The 22,831-nt window shown below is 41.5% G+C and overlaps 1 protein-coding gene across 2 annotated transcripts in view; it reads right to left on the minus strand.

Moving 5' to 3' along the window:
* PXDN (peroxidasin) overlaps positions 1-22,831 on the minus strand; it is a 152,385-nt gene that overhangs the window by 24,668 nt on the left and 104,886 nt on the right. For both annotated transcript variants that reach the window (XM_039532192.1, XM_039532191.1), the window contains 4 exons: positions 20,340-20,448; positions 19,604-19,761; positions 14,993-16,496; positions 14,149-14,283 (listed from right to left, as the gene is read on the minus strand). In XM_039532192.1, the coding sequence (XP_039388126.1) occupies positions 14,149-14,283; positions 14,993-16,496; positions 19,604-19,761; positions 20,340-20,448 (1,906 nt within the window). The remainder of the gene's footprint in view (positions 1-14,148; positions 14,284-14,992; positions 16,497-19,603; positions 19,762-20,339; positions 20,449-22,831) is intronic.

The raw sequence follows: 22,831 nt of genomic DNA on the forward strand, positions 1-22,831 counted from the left end.
GATGACTTTACACTAGGTCTTAATGTTGCCTTCTAATTAGCCATGATGCCTCTGTCCACAAATCTTCCTAAGTGAACAAAATTTTTTTTTGGCAGAAAAGACAAAGCAGCCAGAGCATACTTGCAAATTAAGATGGATTTACAGTTGCTTTGCGGAAAGACACCAAAGCTTACACCTCAATTTCCCTCTCCCTCCTGTCATGTGTATGCTTAAATATGCACCAAATTCTTACCCTCTCAAGGCACCCGGACATTCCTATGTGCACACATTCCTCAATTTCCCCCTCCCTCCTGTTTCCCATTTTCTCCTGCACATACATACCCCTAGAATATCTGTCCTTCTTCCCCTCTATGGAGTAGATTTGGTGCACCAGTAGTTTGTGAAAAGAAATACTTTGGGTTAATGATTTTTTTTTGCTGTTTTACATAACTGAAAGTGTATCTGTTAGTAGATAAAACATACCCTTTAGTATTGTGTGCAGTTCAGTATTCTTTATTAAGAACAGAGTATGTAATTGCGTCATCAGCTGGTGGGAAGAATTTCTCCAAGATCGATCTAGCCCAAGCCTATCTACAAATGCAGACTGAAGACAGTGACAAATCTGAGGAACTGCCCCAGACTGAGGTGGCAACAGAGAAGATTTTGAAACAAACTGATAAGTTAAACGGTAAGAAGTCACCAGGACCAGATGGTATTCACACAAGAGGTCTGAAGGAACTCAAACATGAAATTGTGGAACTACTAACTGTGGTAAATAACCTATTGCTTAAATCAGCCTCTGTACCAGACAGATGACTGGAGGATAGCTAATATAATGCTTATTTTTTAAAAAAGGCTCCAGAGGTGATCTGGCAACTGCAGGCCGGTAAGCCTAACAACAGTACCAGGCAAATTGGCTGAAACTATAGTAAAGAACAGAATTATCAGATGAACATGATTTGTTGGGGAAGAATCAGCATGGCTTTTGTAAAGGGAAATCATGCCTCACCATCTATTGGAATTCTTTGAGGGTGTCAATAAGCAGGTAGATAAGGATGATCCAGTTGATACAGTATACTTGGACTTTCAAAGACTTTTGACAAAGACTCTTCAGCAAAGTGCAAACTGCTTAGTCATGGGATAAGAGGTTCTCTCATGGATGAGTAACTGGTTGAAAGACAGGAAAGAAAGGGTAAGAATAAATGGCCAGTTTTCACAGCGGAGAGAGGTAAATAGCGGGGTCCCTCAAGAAAAAGTTGAAGCTGTCCTAAAGGCAACCCAACCACAAAATGTGTCATGCTTATGCGCCTTCCTAGGGATAGTTAGTTATAAAAGAAAGGTAGCTTTCCCATAACTGGTGTCCTTTGAGATTTGTTGCTCATGTCCATTCCATATGAGGGATGTGTGCTTGTTACATGCACCGGTGCCGGATGTTTTTCCTTCAGTGGTATCCATAGGGAACCGCCTCTGCCGCCCCCTGGAGCAGAGCGCACATGCCACAGTATAAGGGGTGCTGCCAGCTCCCCCCACCCTCAGTTCCTTCTTGCCGGAAACTCTGACAGTGAGGAAGGAGTGCAGATTATAGAACAGACATGAGCAACACACCTTCAAGAACACCAGTTACGGAAAAAGTAACTGTCTTTTCTTCTTTGAGTGCTTGCTCATGTCCATTCCATATTAGGTGACTCCCAAGGTTCTTAAGATGGAGTAGGTAATCTAAGCGCGTTGGAGAGATGCTACACTCAGACACCCAGTGAAAGAACCTCGTCCATTTGGCCAGGTAGGTTGTTCTAGTGGAAGGCTTCCTGCTTTCCAAGAGGATTTGCTGGACCTCTTTAGAACAGGCCCACTCCTCCAAATTCAACCACACAGCATCCACGCTGTGAGGTGGAGGGGGGCAAGGTTGGGGTGCAGGAGACACCCGTGATCTTGCAAGAGCTGATCCGGTCAGACGGAAAGGGAGCAGCCACTGCTAGGCCCATCCAGGGCGACCATGATGACTTGGCCCTTGTCTCTCTTGACCTTTGACAGGACTCTGCTGATGAGTGGGATTGGCAGGAAGGCATAAATCAGAGCACCCGACCATGAAAGGAGGAAGGCGCTGGAGAGGGAGCCTTTTCCCAGGCCTTGTAGGGAACAGAAGCAATGACATTTCCTGTTCTGTCTGGTAGCAAACAGGTCCACTTGGGGAGTTCCCCACCTCTGGAAGAGGGTCCGGACTACCTCTGGATGGCGTGACCACTCATGGTGAGAAGAAAAGGATCTGCTGAGGCGATCTGTCAGTGTGTTCCTGATGCCGGGGAGGTGACAGGCCTCTAGTTGGATCGCATAGTCAATGCAGAAATTCCACAGTCGCAGTGCCTCTTGGCAGAGGGCCAAAGAGCATGCTCCCCTTTGCCTGTTGATGTAAAGCATCAAGGCCATATTGTCCGTCAACACTCTCACCACCTTGCCTGCCAGGTGTGGTAGAAAGACTCCGCAGGCCAAGCGTACCGCTCTGAGCTCCTTCACATTTATGTGAAACCTCATCTCCTCTGGGGACCACATGCCCTGGGTCTGGAGGCCACCGAGATGTGCTCCCCAGACAAGGTCCGAGGTGTCCAATATCAACTTGATTGACTGACGAGGGCTGTCGAATGAAACTCCTTCCAGGACCACTCTGGGGTTGGTCCACCACTGTAGCGAGGTAAGTATCATCAGTGAGATGGTAATGAATTTTCCAGGTGATCTCTGGACTGGTAACAGACCGGCGCCAACCACTGCTGTAAGGGCCGCATCCTGAACCTGGCACGGCAGATGACATACATACATGCTGCCATGTGTCCCAGCAGGCACAGGCAAACCCTGGCCATGGTCAGGGAGAACATGGAAGCTCCTGCGATGAGGTCCACCATCATCTGGAACTTCTCCTGCGCTGGAAATGTTCTGGCACAGGTGAAGTCTAGCACCGCTCCAATGAACTCTATCCTCTGCATCAGAACTAACGTCAGCTTTTTGTCATTTACCAGCAGGCCCAGGGATCTGCACGTGGCCTGCAGCACCATAACATCCCTCTTAACTTGGGACCTGGAGCAGCCTTTGACGAGTCAGTCATCGAGGTACGAGTAGATCTGGATACCTCGATGTCTGAGGTATGTGGTTACTACCAACATGCACTTGGTGAACACCCTTGGTGCTGTTGCAAGGCTGAACGGTAGGACTGATAGTGGTCGGTTTTCACTGCGAAACGTAGGAAGCGTCTGTGACCTTGAAAGATCGCTATATGGAAATATGCGTCCTTCAAATCGAGGCGGCATACCAGTCTCCCGAATCCAGGGAGGGGATGATGGAGGCCAGGGAGACTATGCAGAACTTCAGCTTCTTTAAGTATTTGTTGAGGTCTTGCGGGTCCAGGATGGGCTGTAGACCACCCTTGGCCTCCAGGATTAAAAAGTATTGGTAATAGTACCTTGTTCCTGTACTTGCAAGGAACCTTTTCCACCTTACCTAGCTGCAGCAATCCTTCTACCTCCTTTGCAAGAAGAGTCTCGTGAGAAGGGTCCCTGAAGAGGGACGGGAAGGGGGGTAAAAAGAAACTGGAGGGCATAACCCTGTGCCACAGTATTGAGGACCCAGTTGTCCTCTCCAGTGTATCCAGTGTATCCACATTTTTCTTAAAGTGTACCTTCCACAGCTGGACACAGTTCTCCAGTTAAGGCCTCACCAGAACCTAGTATAGCAGAATAATTATCTCCCATGCCTTAGATATAACACACTCACTAATACATCCCAGAATATTTGCCTTTTTTGCAACTGTATCACATTGTTGGCTCATTCAATTTGTGATCCACTATAACTCTCTCCCCACCTCCGATCCTTTTCTGCAGTACTACTACATAGCCAACTATTCCTCATTTTATAGCGATGCCTCTGATTTTTCTTTCCTAAATGGAGTACTTTGAACTTGTCTTTACTAAATTTTATCTTGTTGATTTCAGACCAATTCTTCAATTTATCAAGGTCATTTTGTAATCTAATCCTGTCCCCCAAAGTGTTAAAGAAGTATGGACTAGATGAATGGACTCTAAAGGTGGATAGAAAGCTGGCTAGATGGTCGGGCTCAACGGGTAGTGATCAATGGTTCCATGTCTAGTTGGCAGCCGGTATCAAGTGGAGTGCCCCAAGGGTCGGTGCTGGGGCCGGTTTTGTTCAATATCTTCATTAATGATCTGGAGGATGGCGCAGACTGCACCCTCAGCAAGTTTGCAGATGACACTAAACTGGGATAAAGATGGACCTAGACAAATTAGAGGATTGGGCCAAAAGAAATATGATGCGGTTCAACAAGGACAAGTGCAGAGTCCTGCACTTAGGACGGAAGAATCCCATGCACTGCTACAGACTAGGGACCGAATGGCTGGGCAGAAGTTCTGCAGAAAAGGACCTAGGGGTTATAGTGAACAAGAAGCTGGATATGAGTCAACAGTGTGCCCTTGTTGCCAAGAAGGCTAACAGCATTTTAGGCTGCATAAATAGGGGCATTGCCAGCAGATCGAGGGACATGATCATTCCCCTCTATTCAGCACTGGTGAGGCCTCATTTGGAGTACTGTGTCCAGTTTGGGGCCCCACACTACAAGAAGGATGTGGAAAAATTGGAAAGAGTCCAGCAGAGAGCAACAAAAATGATTAGGGGGCTGGAGCACATGATTTATGAGGAGAGGCTGAGGGAACTGGGATTGTTTACTCTGCAGAATAGAAGAATGAGGGGGGATTTGATAGCTGCTTTCAACTACCTGAAAAGGGGTTCCAAAGAGGATGGATCCAGATTGTTCTCAGTGGTACCAGATGACAGAACAAGGAGTAATGGTCTCAAGTTGCAGTGAGGGAGGTTTAGGTTGGATATTAGGAAAAACTTTTTCACAAGGAGGGTGGTGAAGCACTGGAATGGGTTACCTAGGGAGGTGGTGGAATCCCCTTCCTTAGCGGTTTTTAAGGTCAGGCTTGACAAAGCCCTGGCTGGGATGATTTAGTTGGGGATTGGTCCTGCTTTGAGCAGGGGGTTGGACTAGATGACGTCCTAAGGTCCCTTCCAACCCTGATATTCTATGATTCTATGATTAACCTTGTGTGACATATGTGGGTATATGCTGTTACCAGAAGTTTGGAGCCCTTATTTCTGAGTCCGAATTTCTCCCTTCCATTCATCTACATACAAACATCTGATTTACACAGTTCTGGATTCCATTTCTAAAATTTTAAGTAGGTTTTATGCAAAGGAAAAAAAAAAGACAGAAAAGTGTACTGAGAGGGCTGTAACATTCTCTGGCGGGTATCCAAATACTTTATTTATGATCTAAGAGTTTAAATTACCAGACTACAGTTTTGTAAGATAAGCTCTGATCCACCTCTCTAATGATATTTTAGCAATATTTGCCTGAGGCTTTAGTTTAAATTACATTTTATTTCATGATTCATGCTCTCTCTCAATTTTCCCTCTCTTAAGGCACCTTTTAATTATAAAAAAATAAACTTAATTAGATAGTGGTAACTATTAAAATGTGGCTAATCATTGCCAGGTATCTACAATAAAAAGAAACCTGACTTTCTTCCCTCAAGAGAGGCAAAACCAGGCAAGACATCACAGACTACAAGTTACATCAAAAGGAGGGAAATGTGGATTTTCAGACATCAGAATTTGAGACGGGAGAGTGGTCAAATACCAAAAGGGGTGCCAGGTGCTGTAACAATAATAATTAATATTTATCCCCTTTATATTTTCACCTAAGGGCATGAAGGATGGAGTGGGCCCAAGTGTCCCTCAGTTCCTTTGTCCAGTTCAGAATCCAAGTGGTGTCGACTCCCTAGTAGAGGGGAAAGAGAGCAAGTCATGGAATTCATGTGGATAACACATCTTGAAAAAACACAGTTACTGGAAGATAAGTAACTGTTCTTTCTACCTCAAATGATTGTCCACGTGTATTCTGGTGACTAGAGAGAAGTGACCTCATACTTAGGAGAAGGTTGCTAGAAGCCTTATTTAAATCAAGACTGCAGGACAGCCCTGTCAAAGAGGACATCAAATCTTGAGGCCTCAACTAAAGAATAGCTGGGTGAAAGTGTGGACTCATCCCCATTGTAGCTGCACTGCAAATTTCTGAAATTGGTATGCTTCCCACAGAAGACAGAAAAGATCCTGAGCCCTGGTGGAGTAGGCTATAATCTAAATAACTCATAGAATTATCTAAGGCCATGACACTATGTCTACATTACGTCTGGTCTACACTAGGAAATTAAGTCGCCATAACTGTGCCGCTCAGAGGTGTGAAAAATCCACTCCCCTAAGCAACGCAGTTAAACCGAACTAACCTCCAGTGTAGACAGCACTAGGTTGACGGGAAAATTCTCCTTTTGACCTAGCTACTGCCTCCTGGGGAGGTGGATTACCTTCGCTGACATAGGTAGTGTCTTCACTGAAACACGACAGCGGCGAAGCTGCAGAGGTACTGCAGTAGTGGTTTATATGTAGACATGCCCTAATTCAATTAAATACCAGTTTAGACAGTCTTTGGGTGGATACTGCCTGACCTTTCACCCAATCAGCAAATGCTACAAACAGCCTAGGGGAACCCCTGAAGGCTCTTGTTCTTTTGTGGTATTATGAAAGAGTCCTAACCACATCAAGGATGTGCAATTTGGTTGAAGTGGGACTAAGGAAAGAAAAATGGCAGGTGAACAGTCTAACTGAAATGAAAATCTAAGATAACCTTGAAAAACATTTATGATGAAACCTAAGGATCACTTCATCTGTATGGAACGCAGTGTAAAGTGGAGCATCTGTGAGGACCTGCATCTCCTTTACCTTTCAAGCTGATGTTATAGTCACTAAAAAGATCATTTTCACAGAAAGATGATATGGAATACAAGTTGCTAACAGCTCAAAAGGGGGTCCCCATTAACCCATCTAACACTATACTCAGGTTCCAAAAGGAAGGGGGCTCACAGAAAGTGGGAAACAGATGAAATAAGGCCCCTAAGGAATATAGCAACTATAGGGTGAGAAAATATGGTTTCCTCTTGAATGGGAGGACGATATTGCTGCTCGATGTACCCTTATGGCGCTGATGGATAGCTCTGAATGCTTTAGCCATATCAGATGGATCAGAATAGTAGGAATTGCGACTTCTAAGGGAGACAAGTGGCATAGTGTTGTCCAAATAAAGAACCTCTTCCATTTAGGTGCATAGGTCAATCTAGTGGAGTCCTTCCTGCTATGCACAAAAATATTCTGGACTTCAGCTAAACAGCTTCTTTCACTGACAGAGAGAGATAAGGTGGGTGAGGTAATATCTTTTATTGGACCAACTTCTGTTAGTGAGACCAGCTTTTGAGCTTACAAAGACCTCTGCTTTAGTCTGGGAAAATAACCCCAAGTGTCACTGCTCTTTGTAAGGTTGAAAGCTTGTCTCTCTAACCAACAGAAGTTGGTCCAACAAAAGATATTGCCTCACTTACATAATCAGTGGATAGGTACACTTTCTCAGAGTTCATGAGATAAGGAAAGCATCTGACAAGAAGACTGTATTTAGCCTTTCCCCAAATCTCCCACCCTCATCTGAGGCAACACTGCTGATTATCCTCACCTGCAGAAAATGGTTTGCAGGCTCAAATCCTTAGCGGGCAATTTGCAGATGAGAGGGCTGGTCTAGCAGGACATTCTGAAAGTCTGGTAGAAGCAGAATTACTGGTACAATCTGTTGATGAATGCACCAATTCCAGAGATGAACTTGCTTAGCAAAGGAGGGATAATTGTATTCCTTTCTGTTTGTTGACATAAAACATTGCTGTTGTGTTGTCTGTCATTTCCTCAACTGTTAGTCCACAGCATAAGAAGAAATGCTTTGCATCCTAGACAAATAGCTCCGAGTTCCAGAACATTTATGTGAATCTCTTTGGCAGTCCAGAGGCCTTGTGCCTTGTGATGCTGTATGGAATATGGGTGACCATTTATAATATTATTGATATCAATATTACAAAATAGAAAATGAATATTACTAGGTATGCCATAGAAGGTATCAGTGCAAAAGTTATGATTTTCTAAGTTTGATAATCTTGTTTATATGTATGTATCATCTTTGTTTCATGAGTTATAAATATGTGTGATAAATCTGTATCTCAAATTTGTGCTGTTTTTCTGAGTGACATCTCCATACAGATGGGCATCAGCACTATCCAGCCTGCTTCATGGCCCATCAAGGGCAATCAACTGTACAATGAACCAACAGAGAGAATCCAGGGGCTACACCTATGAGTCAGCAGGACATGTAATGACATGCCTGTGGACAGAGGCCTCCAAGAGCTTTTCCATGCCTGTGTGCTGTGAGCTTGTGTTTGGGATAAAGGATGTACAAGCCACATGACAAAGGATATAAAAAGGCAGCTACATCTTCTCCATTTTGTCTTCAATCCTGCTTCTCACCTCTGGAGTAACTTCTCTACAAACTGAAAAGGACTAATATATTCACCCAAGCTTTGGAGATGTTCCAGGGGTACTTTACAAGCCAGCAAACTCACCAGTGTTGCTAAAACCTGATATATGGACTCTGAAGTCATGTGTATGTATCTGACTGCTTTGGCCATTTAACATCTCTCTTCTCTTTCTTTTCTTTTCTTTTCATTTATAATAAAACCTTTAGTTTTAGATACTAAGGGATTGCTGGCAGCATGATATTTTGGGTAAGATCCAAACTAATATCGATTTGGTACTGTGGCTGGCCCATTGGGGATCAGAAGAACATTTTGTATAGAGCAGTTTTAAATAACTTCTCACCTTACTGGACCTATTTGCTGATTGTGAGCCAAAGAATGGAATGCAATAAAAAGGGCTGGGCTGTCTTTTTTTTCCCCCAGCTCCTTGATAACTTGTGCGGGGGACCAGGAGCACAGTTTGTGACTGGCTGGTGAATCTAACTACAGTGTTAAGCACCAGGTTTGGGAGAATCTGTTCTCCTTTCTGCAGCCTGCCCTGACCTGGGCATTCTCAGTGTGGGTTACCATAGGCAACTTGGGTCACAGACCTGTGGGTGGTCTAAGTGGGTTCCCCACCCAAGCATGGAAGTCACCAATGTTTTGATAGGTAAATACAGCTGGAGAAATCAGTACTCCTTTGCACACATGGGAGTCCTTCCACCAATTTAATAATGAGAAGGCTTCTCAGGGCACCTGTGTCCTCATGTCCATGTGATGTATGTGGGGCAAATACACGATTTTCAACCACATTTCTATGAAACAGAGGTGAAATCTGGCATGCTATGTGGTGTAAGTGAGAAACATGCTCTAGCTAAAGTCTTTGGGTGAGCTTGCAGCTGGTTGATGAGGTCTACCTTGGTCTTGAATCTGTCCTGTGGCAGATTAGCCCTTACTGATGGGGAATCTAGCACTACCCTTATGAACTCTAGTCTCTGGGTTTTCAACAGTGATTGACTTTCCTTTTTAGATTCTGGTGTGGTGAAAAGATGTAGGACTAAGTGAATAGAATCGTTCACCTGCCATGGTGATCTTCCTCAAATGAGCCAGTCATCGAGTACTGGCATACCTAGATCCCTTGCCTCCTAAGATGAGCTTGTCAATCACTTGCTGAATACTCTTGGTTTTGTTGAAAGACCAAAGGGAAGGACTTTGTACTGGTAGTGGGAAGTTCCCACTTGGAATCTTAGTTATTTTCTGTGTGCCAGGTGAATTGATATGTGAAAGTATGTGTCTTCTAAACTGAGAGCTGTGAACCATTTTTGAGGATCTAAGGATAAGATTATAGAGGCTAGAATTACCAAACTGAATTTAGAGTTACCAAACTGAATTTGAAATGACGGATGAAGCTGTTTGAGTTGTCTCAAATCTAGTACTGGATGCTTGTCTCCCTTGTTCTTAGGGATTATAAAATAATGGGAGCAAAACCCATTCCCCTTTTAACTCCAGAGGCTCTTCTTCCACTGTTCAGAGATTTAGAAGGGAATTCACTTCTTACCTTAACCATTTTTTGTAAGAGGAGTCCTTGAAGAGGGGTAGGAAGGGACTACAAATGAATAATACCTCACACTGTTAATCTCTAAAACCCAGTGGTTTGAGTTAAATCAATTCCAAGCCTCTAAAAAATAAAAAGGTGGTTGCCAGACATGGGGGTGGCAAGAAGGGTATTGATTCTCCAAACGCTTTATATGGCTCTCAATGATGGTGTCCAAACTTGCTGCCATGAGGTGGATCTAGGGGTGCGGCATCAAAGGAAGACAGCCTCTGTGTTGGAAACTTTGCTCCTTCATTGGTGGCTCACATGACCTTTGTGGATTATAATCACCTTTGTCCAGCTTGTCCTTGTCCATCCCTCCACGAATGCAAGTCGATGCCACACCATTCTGTTTTGTTGTGAGCACATTCTTTCCATTTCTGGCCAAAGAGTTCTGTCATGGGATTGGCCCAGCATGTTTTCGTTCTGCCCAGAAGTTGCTTGTGGTCTCTAGGGATTCAGTCACTGATGTGGGTTGTCCACCTATTGTCTTCCCTACGGATTATATGACCTGCCCATCTCTGCTTTGAGTCCTACATTGCCTTCACAACATCGGTCACCTCTGTACGCCTTCTAATCTCTTGATTCAGTATGTGCTTATGGACCAATAACTTACACATTTGCCTTTTCATTGCTCTCTGAGTGACAGCGAATTTTTCTTCCTCCGCTTTCCGCATTGACCAGCTTTCCGCTCCATACATAATTGGTGGCAGAACACTGGAGTTAAACTTCTTTTCTTCATGGGAAGTTTATTTTGTTGAAACTTCCCATCCCTGCCTTTCTCCTCCTACTGCATTCCCTTTCAAATGAGTTGTCTCTGTTCACCTGCTAAATATATTTGTCGACCTCTTCGATTACTTTCCCGTTTACAGTGATGATTCCTGCTGCACAATGCTCATTCCACATCCACTTCATCTTCGAAGTGTACACTTCCAACCCGATATCATGCGAAAGTGTTTGCAATTACTGCAGTTTCTCCAGTTATCCTGTGTCTTTTGCCAATATTACACAATCAGCAGTGAAGAGAAGATGCGTTAACTGTTCTCCGTCAATTCCGTCCATCTCTGCTTTGAGTCCTACATTGCCTTCACAACATCGGTCACCTCTGTACGCCTTCTAATCTCTTGATTCAGTATGTGCTTATGGACCAATAACTTACACATTTGCCTTTTCATTGCTCTCTGAGTGACAGCGAATTTTTCTTCCTCTGCTTTCCACATTGACCAGCTTTCCGCTCCATACATAATTGGTGGCAGAACACTGGAGTTAAACTTCTTTTCTTCATGGGAAGTTTATTTTGTTGAAACTTCCCATCCCTGCCTTTCTCCTCCTACTGCATTCCCTTTCAAATGAGTTGTCTCTGTTCACCTGCTAAATATATTTGTCGACCTCTTCGATTACTTTCCCGTTTACAGTGATGATTCCTGCTGCACAATGCTCATTCCACATCCACTTCATCTTCGAAGTGTACACTTCCAACCCGATATCATGCGAAAGTGTTTGCAATTACTGCAGTTTCTCCAGTTATCCTGTGTCTTTTGCCAATATTACACAATCAGCAGTGAAGAGAAGATGCGTTAACTGTTCTCCGTCAATTCTGATTCCTTTTTCCCAGTACAATTTCTTTAACTGCGACTCCAGTACTGCTGAAAACAGCTTCAGTGACTGTCTGACTCTTCTATGTATAATAACAATAATGCACAGGACATTGAATAATGTTATCTCTGTCAAACAATTGCAGTTAATTTCTTCCAGCAGGTCAATGTACCAATTTCGTTGAGCGCATTGAGTACAGCGTTAATCTCCACCAAGTCAAATGCCTTTTTGTAGTTGACAAATACAAGATACAATGGTACTTTGTATTTCTTGCATTTTTTCAAAGAGCCATCGAACTGAGCAGATGTGATCAATTGTTGAATACCCTGAGTGGAAACCAGCTTGTTCTCTGGTTTCATGCATTTCAAGATCCTTCTTAATCCAATTGAGTATGACCCGGGTGAAGATCTTGTGAGAGGATTGTGATCAGATGGTAGTTGCTCAATTATTTTGGATCACCTTTCTTCATCGTAGTCTTGTTTCAATTTCTTCCATGCATCTGGAACATGCTTGCTACTGATGTAGACAGTATCTTCAAGGGTTATAATAATACATTAAAAAAACCCTTTATCTAAAGTGGTTTGTAACCAGGCCTGCTCTGTCTTAGGGGCTGGCATGTAGCCACCAAGAAATGGACAATAGCTTTTTAATCTTTTATAGAGCGTAGGGCTTTATCAGTTCTTGAGTTATAACCTTCAAATGGGAGGACCTCGGTAGCTGCCTGGACCTCCTTTGTACTCTTGAAGACTGTAACCATGAAGCCCTGTGCATGGCAGTGGAGTTTGTCATTGATTGTGCTGCCATGTCCAATGCGTCTTATGCTACCAGTTGTCCCTCAGCTACAAAAGACTTAGGTTCCTCCCTAAATTCTTGAATTTATGTGTCTACCATGTGATGCAGAAGTTCCTGAAATTTTTTAAAATAGTCAGACTGAATGGATGTGGAGTGCACAACTGCTTCATCTGGTGAGGAAGAGGAGATCACTGCTGAGATCAAGTGCTTCTCTATTTGCAAGTGTTCTTCCTCACTTTCCTGTTCTTACTGGGGTATAATGTGAGTCAGTGCCAGATGTCCTTCTCAAGGAACCACAAGTTTCACAGGGAAGGGAGATCAATATCTATTGGTAGTAACAGAGCTAGGTTTCCTTGCCAGATCACTCAGTACCAGGAATAACTTTGATGCTAAGAAAGTCAGTGTCAGGAGCATCCATGATTACCTATATTACTACTGAGAGGTTGGTGCCGGCAAAATGTGGACTGCTGCCTGAGACAGCACCCTCTGGGCTCGGGGACCAGGTTTTGCCAGGTTGTCAGAGGGGCCAAATTTGGGCTGTGAACTACCCTTTGGCCAAGTAGTGTGAGATCTATGCCTCCTTTTATTAGGTTCCAGGGAGGGTAACCAAGGCCTGCACTTACTGTGGGAACTATGCCCCTTCTGACCCCTTTCAGACAACTAAGTGAAGGATATGACTTGGCTGCTCTGCTGGTCTCAATGGCTGAAGTTTTCTTTGAAGAGTGAGCCTGGGAGCTGAGTTGGGCAGCAGGTCACAGGAGCACTGACTGAGGAAGCCTGCTGAGGCCCAGTTGGCTTTTTTTCCCTTCTGTTCTAAGGAAGCTTGCACTGAGTGCTCCCAGAGAAAACATTTAAGATGGGCTTCTCTTGCCTTCTACATGCTTTTGGAGAAGAAGTAACAGACCTAGCATCTATTGGGCAAATGATCCTCTCCAAGACAAAAGAGGCACATTCAGTGTCTGTCATTAAATGAAATAGTTGCTTCACAGGAAGGGCAAGTTTTGAAGCCCGGGGGCTTCATTTCAGCCATAGCAGCTAATCTCCATTAAGGTGGGAAAAGTCCCAAACACTAAGAAGAGGGTTTTGTTGTTGTTTTTACATATAGCTAATAGGTATAAAAAACAAAAACCACGACAATAACTATGCTAGTATTACTAGCTAACTAGTCACATACACACACAACTAGTAAGGTTACACAGTATGCAGAGAAGTGGATATTACAGGGTTTCCATCTTGCAGCCACAGGAAGTAAGAGTGCAGGAAAGGGCCCAGTGGACATTGCTGCCCAACAGAATCCAATCTCACACATATGGATGCATGTGCATCGGAAATGGAATACACGTGGACAATCACTGAAGAAAGTTTTTCTTCAATTTACAGTGAAGTAGCCTGAGTAGTAATTTGCACAAGGCCAGTCAAGCAATGTCAGAAATAGGAAAGTTAGGAGTTCCTGGGTCCCAGTCCCCTGCTCAGTCAGCTACACTGTATTGCCTGTTGGAGCTTTATATGCTATTTTCACCATAAAAGATAACAGGTCTTAAAAATAAATAAGCATAGCTGTTATTTCAGCTGCTTTGACAAATTATAAAATCATCTTTTTATCACTTTCATTTCTATAGTCAGATCATAAAAGAAAAAGAAAACAGTTTGGATTTGAAAAAAGTCACTAATTTAACAATTTAAAAAATGAAAAAAAATCTATTCTAAATTCACTTAAGTTTTCCATGGGCATTTTGGCTTTACCTGTCTCCATCTCGAAGACGTTTAAACTGTGTACTCAATAGACACATCAAAGTTGGCCCCAATCGACTACCAGGAACTAAATCTTCTACCATAAGAGCAGGAAATAAATCTATGTTCAGAGGTGAACCATAGAGCCTATAACAAGAGAAATACAAATAGTTATGTTAAAATTATACATTTATAAAAGCATTCAGTATTACGACAAAACTAAGGGTAATTGTTCTGAACTATTCACAGCAAAAATGACCGTGATATTAAATAACCTTTAGCATTCTCTTCCTGCATTGTGCTGCACTTAATTCAAAGAGGTTTTTAAGGTCAGGCTTGACAAAGCTCTGGCTGGGATGATTTAGTTGGGAATTGGTCCTGCTTTGAGCAGGGGGTTGGACTAGATGACCTCTTGAGGTCCCTTCCAACCCTGATATTCTATGATTCTATGAAAACTGAAGATATAAATACTATCATGAGATTTCAGTATTAAATGTATTTAGTTTTTTAAATATCACTCATAAAAAAAATCTCCAATGGGTGTATACATGAATACATGGTCGATGGATGGCCTCAGCTTCATGGAGTTCCTACAACTCAAGGAGTGGAGGAATCAGATCTGTGTAAGTCTCACTGGGGGAAAGACATTCTGTAGCTTATGCAGGTACTCGGGAACCCTGAGCCTTCCATATATGTCTCCTGATGTTGGCAGGAAGTTTTGTGGGATATTCCCTTTATACCTTTCCTAACAAATACTTCCTTCTAGGTTAGACATTTAAATAATTATTTTCACATGCACATTTAGATATAAAAGTACATTTGAATTTTTAACTGTTAACCTTCACCTCAAGCTCACCTGCTAAGTTTCTCCCTGATTTCAGGATTCCTAATTTCGTTTTTCAGATCTTCAAAAGTATGAGCTGAAGAAAGATTACAGTAAACTCTAAAATCATGGTAGGGAGGAATTCCATGATCTCTGCCTCTCTGAATATTCATAGCTGCCAGATCTAAAGCCACAGTACGTGCCATGGAGAATAGTCTCTCTGTTAATTCTGTATTGAGTAACTGTGATGGTACTCGCATCTTACCAGCAACCCCAAACAATCCCCTTAACAGTGGATCAATGCCTCCTTCATTTACAATCCGAAAGGGAGAGAAGAATGCCTTATGAAGAGGTATATGGCCTTGCAGAATAGGTTCAAAGTTTTCATCCAGCCGATACAGTAAGGGATTGATAAGTGTGTGACCAAACCTAAAAGCGGCAGTTGCAAACTCATTAGTTATGCCAGAATTAACATTGGGATCATAACCTTTATATTCGCCAAGCATCTTCATGCCTACCTCTCCAAAGATCTTAGGTAGCCAATGGTTGTATGTTATATGTTGCATTTCTGCACCAACAATTTTGCGTGTTTCATGATATATTGTGTCCCCATCCCAGTGTGGGTTGAGTTTCAGTAACTCTGTAGCAATTCTGTTGTGTTCTCTAAACCACAATGTATGCATACTGGTGAGACCCAGCTGCTCATTAGCACGATGATCCCCAGCTAAGAAGCAAGGAATTGGGCTCTCGTTTTCATCTCTCATGCATTCTGTTGGTGGACCAGTAGCAAATGGAAGAAGAGGCTTGCCAGATCTCTGTACAATGCCCTGTCTCAGAAGACCCCTTTGACTTGCCAAGTCTCTGATTTCTTGTGACTCATGGTCTGAACTGCCATACACATTGGATGCATCTATATATGAAGTCAGCTGGTTAATCTGTTCTCGTGGGTAAACAGAATTCATTAGAAGAGATGTCATGCCACTTCCACAAACAGGACTGGAGCGTACAAAAAACATGCACCGTGCACCATTTCTAACTCGGGGGTCATTTGGTGGTACCATGATTGAGAAACATGGAGGATCATTTGTACAAACTGAACTGCAGTGCTGACCATCAGAAAACCTGGCTTCACTCAGAGCTGCAACTGTGGAGTCAAGGTCATGATCAAGAAACTGACCCCACTGCATTAGAAAGTGAGTAAACTGATCATCTGGGGTTATTGTTTCAGTTCCTATTAATGATGTTGAAACCAAGCGAGGCATGGGGAGCGTGTATCCATTATAGCGTCTATTAGGTCCAATGCCCCTAGGCAAGTTAAATCCATTTTCATAGACTGACTTTAACAACCGTTCAAAGGCTGTCAGAGAGGCACCCCACATCGGATGCTGCAAGTTATTGCAAGTTCCATCATGTGTCCTGTATTTCTGGTGAAAGCACATATCTGAGCAGTTATTCACTCGTCTATGGGCTGTGCAGCCTGACAGATTAGCTATCAGGTTCAAGTATTGTGGAGATACAAGATCGTTATAGTGATAGCCTGAAACAGAACAGAAGCAAAGGGAAAATTAAAAACTTATCAGATTTTGGATACAATCATCTTTTGGTTTAAAAAAATTCCATACACCCTTGGACAAATTCAAAGGAAAAAGAATTTGCATGAAACCAATGATAAAAAGTTTTTCAAAAGATCTCATCTCCCACTTAGTCACCTAAATGAAATAGGCAGATTTCGAAAGTACTCAACAACAAACATCTCCCATTGAGAATAATTTGAAAATCTGCCCACTTCATTTAGGTGCCTAAATGGGAGATGAGCTTTTCTGAAAATCTGGTCATAACTGGATGTTGAGAACATTTGAAAATGTGCCCCAAACTAACCTCAGCTGAAGCTTTTCTACCTCAGAACTCTGTTATCTTATACAAGCTTTTGATTACTTCAAAATATATATATTACTGTTACATATTATTTTATGTTATATAAATATTACAGCAATACAAAAGAGATACACACACCCTCCACCCTGCTCAGAATACAAGTGCCCCATTATGCTAGGAACCACAAAACACATCGGTAGGTGTGGTCCTTAATCTTACAATCTAATCAAAGACAAATGAGCATAACGAACAATAGGCAGGAAGAGGGAGGAGGTTAACGGTAATAAAATAATGTGTTTATAGAGGCTAACAGCGTGCACAATTAAATGGTAATCACTCAAGAATAATGCTACATATGATCTGAATGCAAAATTCAAAGAGTAGGTGTCAGTTATCTGCCCTACAAATAATATTTTAAGGACTATTCTGGCCTCTGAAACACGGTACACCATGGTGCAGAATCATCACTGGCTACTAAAGACCAGAACATAATACACTGTTTTGAGGATTTTTAACACTTTAAGATGAGGATGTTGTGGCTCAGCTACTCCAAGGCCTGTCCTTGTAATCAAGTCTCCCTTTCAATAACACCCCTTTCTAAGTTATCTTCATTTATTATAGTCTTCTGAATCTCTCTTTCCTTTCGCTCTTTACTTCTGTACAGTTGAGATAAATGATTGTATGTTGTGGTAATCCTGGTTTTCATCAAAATTTCTGAAAAACGGGTGTGAGCAGAATCAAACTTCCATGTTTTTGGACAAGCTGGCCTGCAAAATTAATTTTTGCCACCATACTCCAAATGTAACACAGTCCTGTCCATTACCACTATATATAAGCCTGGTTTAAGATTTTTTTCTGAAGTGTTAGCAAGATGACTCTTTGGGATACAGCTGACATTCAATAGCTTCATTTAGTCAAAAGTTCATAGATTGGCAATTGTTAGGTTCCCCCAATTTTTCTGCTGCAAAAGTGGGACCCATCCACTTGGTTTTTTCAACTTTAGTAGCAGCTTACATTCGTTAGCTTTGAAAACACAAACCAAACAATTGCAAGGACTAGGGTTAGAAACTTAGGGGGGAGGGGTGTTTAAATGAAAACAGATTCTCTTTACATTTCTAGTTTTCTGAAATCCTGGGGCCATGGCTGTGGATTTTGAAGGGACCAAAAGCCAGGTCTGGTTATGAATAGATATAAAATGTTGCCTGAGATTATTAGCTTTGAATTTTTAAATGAATTCACTTTGGCCATGCTCACGATCCTATTGTGTTCACTTTCAGCGAACATTAGAATGGTTGTTTTTACTAGCATTAAAGTTGATAAAAATTAAATTTCAGTGTTCCATACATGAGTATTTATGAAAAAAGAATGTTAGATTTGGGTGCACCAGTATTTATACTACAAATGCTTGCATCCAATCATGGAACAAACAAAAAAACCTGTATTTAGCCTAATAAACTGAAATTTCTCAAATGTTCAGATTCAAATACTTGCAATCTGTTGTAAAAAAAAAATTGAAGAAAATGTCAAATAATTCTGAATGATTAGCAGCAAACTCAATGAAATTACGATCTGTTTGTGAATGTTCTGTACTCAAAGAAGTCAAATTTGTGTGACAAATTATTCCTTGCAAATTGTTTGCTCAGCTTTATGAGTAATTGTCCATTTTTACTAACAAATCTTATAGTGCTCTAATTCTACAAACCTTACAGTCTTTGGCCTTGTACATACTGGCCTAATTCAGGGTCACAGTTAAAATTTTAGAAAGTTACAGTGAAATTCTCAATTATAAACATCAAAAGTAGCATTTATAAGTAAAAATATTTCCTCAGATTCCAGTCTAGCTGTAACATTTGGCTACATGCCACGTCTCAGAATCTCTCCTAAAACTCCATCATTTCCAAACACTTTAGTCATAAGTCTCACGCACTGACACACTGTATATCAACTGCCAAAAGCAAGAACTTATAGGCACGGCAGAACAATTAGCCTACAGTTCTCTTTGCAAGTGTGTTTAGCTCTAAATTTTCAGGCTGGGCATTATAATTCTGAATTACTTTTTTCTTACTATTTATAAAAAAACAACAAAATACATATTTCTTAATAGCAAATTAAATTTGAGAACAGACTACCAGGAAACTGTTGTAGCTTAGTTTGACACTGTACTCTGCTTTAAGAACAAGTAACAATTACTTCAGGAAAACTGGTACAGAAAATGTAGGAACACTTGTCTGTAAAGTGATCACAAACAGTGCACATATCTTTGCTGTTATATTATATACCCTCTGTGATAAGCTAAACAGGGATTACCATGTTTTCTTTTGATGCAGTAACCAATACAAATACTGTCTTAACAGTACATACTGAAAAATTCTAAATCTTGCTAAGAAACTATTAGCCAAATTCACCCCTTTGTTAAAACCCATCCAACCCCATGTACTTGAGGTGTGTTAGTTTTATCTGAGGGAAGAATTTGACTGCATCAATTTTTTCCTTAGTATGTCAAATAGTGAAGAATTAAAATAACATACCAGCACATCTCAGACAAACAAGGTACATCAAAATATAGCAATGTGTGAATCAAGGACCCAAGTGAGCAATCTTTATTCATGTTGGTGAGCTCTTGCACACTCAAGAAGCCATAATGACTTCAACAAGAGTAACAGCTGCACAATGGGGCACAGAGCTTTTAAAATTAATACTCCTTGAAGCATAATGAATTGAAATGGCTTATACACTAGAAAACACAGAAAGTAAAGTAAAGGTACTGACTTGTTCCATTTAGGTCAACCATTAAACCATCTTGTACATGATCTTGAATTAGCTGTAATGTTCTTTCAAATATTTCTCCAGCTCTTGCTTGCTCGACAGTGTAAGGATCTCTTGGGTATCGAAACAAGGCTAGCAAATCATTTGGAGAACGAGGATGACTAACAGATAATTGAAAAAATAGTAAGTGTATACACAAGTACTGTAAGACTACAAATGGTTTAAAAAGTTTCTGAAACTTAAGATATCACTAGACGTGATTGACTATACCTTTGTTACTCATTCCAAAATGGAAGGCAAAAATCAATAAAAATAAATATCTACATTTAATACAAGAGGACTGAAAAACATATTTAAACATGCAAATAGATTAAATTTGTATTAAAATGTATTAGATCCAACATTAAAATACCAGTAGGCTTTTGAATAAAACCAAGCTTTTTAAACGTGTTGGTTCCCCCAAAATAATTGAAATAACTATTCAAAACCTATTAGCTAAATTTGTTTGTTGGGGCACTTAGTGCAGTTTTCATTTAAAAATATGGCCTTCTTGCTAAATTGCTAGAACTCCAGAAACTACCAGATGTTAAAGTTTGATATTTAAAATCATTATATTGTCTCATCTTTCAGATGTGTAATAGTATTGTAGTCAAATAGGTTTACTGATTGTAGCATTTCTTTCAGCATACCCAAAATTAATTTTGACTTGCCCATAAAAAGCCCCCAAATGATATGATACCTGTCAAACAAATGTGTACGTGTTGAATTTATAGCTCTGTCAACTGTTGCAATTGCTTCAACAATTGATGTTGCTACAAATGGATCTCCATTTCGACTGACATCAGGAACTAGAAAAACACAAAGCTGCATATTACTGCAAAAATTACTGAACACAAAAAAGTTACTCATAAAAGCAATGTCTAGACACTACATCATTTCAGTTTTACAAAGAAAACCACATTTCCTTAAGTTTTACTTCCTCCAAATTTAAAATTACTAATCATTTGGGAATTCTATTGAAACACATTTACATCCCTGCAGAATTAAATTTTGTTTTGTTCTGAAATGCCAGTTACAAATAAATGTTCAGTTAAAATGAAGCTACTGTAAAAACAAAACAGTGTGTGAAAAACAAAACTATTTAAGTAGCTGTTAAATAGTCTTACAATTGTTATACAAACATGACCAAAGCAAAAAAAGTGAAGTCAATATTCTAGCTCAGCTTCTGCAGCTTAAAAGTGTTTGCGACCAAAAGCCTATCCAGCATCCACTAAAGTCTATGGAAACATTACCATTGATTTCAATGGATATTGGATTGGGCCCCAAGCATATGGGTTTAAGTGGATAACATGAAACACTACAGTCAAAAGCCACATATTTATAGGCTTCATTTTTAATTTTAGAACACGTATTGCTGTATTACATAATTTCAGAGGCTTTTCCTGAAAAGCTGTTAGAGATTCCCCAGAAAGGTTGGTAAAGTGACACTGAGAGAAGAGGGGGGAAAAGAGGCAGGTTTTCAGTAGGTGCCTGATCTCTTTGATCATTACCTACCTCATACAGTTGTTATGAGGCTTAATGTTTGTAAAGGCTTTGAGATCTTCAAATGAAGATGCTATACAAGTGAAAAGTATTTTATTAATAGAGTAATAGCACTGTTACTTTTAATGTGAGAACACAGCCAATACGCCATAATGGGATGGGTGACTATACAAAACCAACTTTAACTCTGAACATCCTTGCTCTTGTTAGTTTGACATGAAAGTTTTACTTGACTGTAATATTTTTGTCCAATGTGCTTTTTAAAACTCCCAGCGCACTCTTCAGAGCAAGGTTTCACTACCTTTGCATAACTGGAAGCTCAGTGTCTGGCTCTATTACAGCTCTAGTAGAGTGGTCTTTCTGAGTAGCGATAAACATGCTTGGAAAAATAATTTTGGGGATCTGTGATGGGGTGTGCAGCTCCCCACACCAGCCCTGCCAGAGCTGAATTAGACCAGGTAGGCCCAATCAGCTAACTAGGTTGCAAACAGTGGAGCTTTAATCTGAAGGCAGCTAAATAGACAGAATTTCACTTGTGAGGGACAGGTGGGGTTTCTATAAAAGACAGGAAATTGGAAGCGGAAAGACTGGCAGGGAGAAGGTTGCAGTTACTCCCTGCGAGAAAGGAGTTGTGTCTGAGAGGCTGCAGAGACAAGTTGCCTAAAGTTACTCCCTGGGGAGAGGGAGAACATAACATAAAAACAGCCATACTGGGTCAAACCGAAGGTCCATCTAGCCCAGTATCCTGTCTTCCGACAGTGGCCAATGCCAGGTGCCCCAGAGGGAATGAACAGAACAAGTAATTATCAAGTGATCCATTCCCCTTCACTCATTCCCAGCTTCTGGCAAACAGAAGCTAGGGAGTGAAGAGACTGTCAAATCCAGAGAAGTGGGGAGGGCCAGGAGGTATGGAAGCGGCTCAGGGAAAGACAGTAACATGCAGGGAATAGGCCTTGGTTCCTGTGTAGAGGGACCCTGAGCTGGAACCCAGAGTAGCGGGTGTGCCCAGGTTCCCCTGCCAGCCACAGTGGGAAAGGCACTGTGAGGTAGTGAAGTGAAAGACTGCCTGAGATTACTGGAGAGAAGGAACTTTGATACACATCTAGTCTCTCTCCCCCTCTCCCCCAGAAGGCTGACTCTCAAAGAGAAGGTTGTGGTTCCTAACATGAGAGAACAGCTGCAAAGGAGAGACTGATGGGGTGTAACTGCCGAAAGGGACATCAGCCTGACTGAGCTAATCCCCAGAACCACCAGGAGGCGGCACCAGCAGTGAGTAGAGCAGCCCGTGACAAGATCTAAACAATGGAAGCAATGGTCGGATGTCTAAAGACATTTTTGCATTATTTTAATTTTGTTTTAAATATTCGCTACCAATTGATCATGAAGGATCCTATTCTCTTCTACTCCTAGCCTCATTCCCAATCTCCTACCTCCCACCATGAAACGATACCAGATTGTTCCTCGAGCTTTGTTTATGAGGGGAAGTTTGTAAGAAAGTTTGATTTGCATCATGCTTTGAAAATAGTCTGAGGCTGCAGTCTGAGTCTGTGCGACATCGAGGTGAAGAGAATTTTGTTGGCTATGACTGTGTGGATGTTGTGACATAGGAAGTCACATAGGCCACACAGAGGCCCCAGGCAGAATCTGAAATTGAGCCCCCCCATATCCTTCCAAAAAAAGGCCCCAGAC

This window comes from Mauremys reevesii, linkage group 3, assembly GCF_016161935.1.
Source record: "Mauremys reevesii isolate NIE-2019 linkage group 3, ASM1616193v1, whole genome shotgun sequence".
Classification (NCBI taxonomy): domain Eukaryota; kingdom Metazoa; phylum Chordata; order Testudines; family Geoemydidae; genus Mauremys; species Mauremys reevesii.